The 1,219-nt window shown below is 43.0% G+C and overlaps 1 protein-coding gene across 1 annotated transcript in view; it reads right to left on the minus strand.

Moving 5' to 3' along the window:
• The window catches only part of LOC100533220 (ror), a gene marked incomplete at its 5' end in the record, with an annotated part of 52,059 nt that extends 51,517 nt beyond the window's left edge, over positions 1-542 (minus strand). Inside the window, 1 exon segment of the mRNA NM_001204537.1 lies at positions 354-542. Coding sequence (NP_001191466.1) covers positions 354-542 — 189 coding nt within the window.
• Positions 543-1,219: the final 677 nt, after the last annotated feature.

Consider the following 1,219-nt stretch of genomic DNA (forward strand, 5'->3'; position numbering starts at 1 on the left):
AAAAATCACCAAAAAGAAAAACAAACAAATATCCCCCTTCTTTAAAAAAAACACCTCAAACCCAAAAAACACAAACACGGACCCAAATAAGACAAAATACACCCCAACCACCCTCCCTAAAAACGAATATACAAACCACATTTTTAAACACCCGCAAAAGCACTTAAACGAAAGCTTGACATCTTGAATTAAGGAAACCCCCCCCCCTCCTTTTTTTTCCTCCCTCGAACGCCCAAAAAACAAACAAACACACAAACCCAAAAGGCCCAAACAAATTAAATAAAAAAAAAAAAACCTCGACAAAAAAAACACCAACATTTTTAATATCGTGCAGTATGATAGCGCGCTCACCTAGAACCCCAGGCCGTGGGTTTGTGTCCCATCCTGCGGTCGCTGGGGTCATTGTTGATGATGACGTCATCCTTGTACCAGCTGTAGTTGGGGATGGGGTTGCCCGTGATCTCGCAGCGGATGCGAACTGCCTGGCCGCGGTACTTCGTCACGTTCTTCATCACATAGTCCAGCCGGATGTAGCCGTTGCCTGGTAACGAGACAAGCGGAAGCAGGAGTTTAGATGAGGTGGTTGGGGGGTGGGGTGGCGCCATAACCTCTGACTGTTCCTTTAAAAAACGGTGAGACCCAGTAAGTGCCTTTACGTAAACATTGAGAAAAAGCCTTTTTTCTTTTTTTTCCTACATTCGTGAATTACAAGTTTTGTTCTTTTCAAATGCAGGTGTTTTAACGCCCCCCCCCCCGGTCGACATGATTTATATAATTTAGGAGGTGGGCTTTAAACCTGCCTTTCAAGGTGAACCCGGGCAGAGAGGGATACAACGCAGGAGAAAAGCATTACAACGTGGAAATGTCTAAGATTTCTACTTGATGAAAAAGAGGATGAAAGACGGGACAAGGATCAATAAAAGTGATACAACAAATTAAAGTAGAAAGCTGAATGTTTCATTCAACAATACCTGGACTTACTGGTTTTTAACACATCGCTGTAGACTTTGCACAGACCAACTGATGTATTTCACAGGACAACGATTTATATGCCAGGTTCTTAAGATATGATTTTGTATTCAGTGTTTGGACGCTAGTTCGGTGTTAAATGGACAGCACAATTAAATAACAGAGAGAGAGAGAGAGAGAGAGAGAGAGAGAGAGAGAGAGAGAGAGAGAGAGAGAGAGAGAGAGAGAGAGAGAGAGAGAGAGGTCGTAT

The sequence above is a fragment of the Aplysia californica genome, unplaced genomic scaffold, assembly GCF_000002075.1.
Source record: "Aplysia californica isolate F4 #8 unplaced genomic scaffold, AplCal3.0 scaffold00176, whole genome shotgun sequence".
NCBI classification, from domain to species: domain Eukaryota; kingdom Metazoa; phylum Mollusca; class Gastropoda; order Aplysiida; family Aplysiidae; genus Aplysia; species Aplysia californica.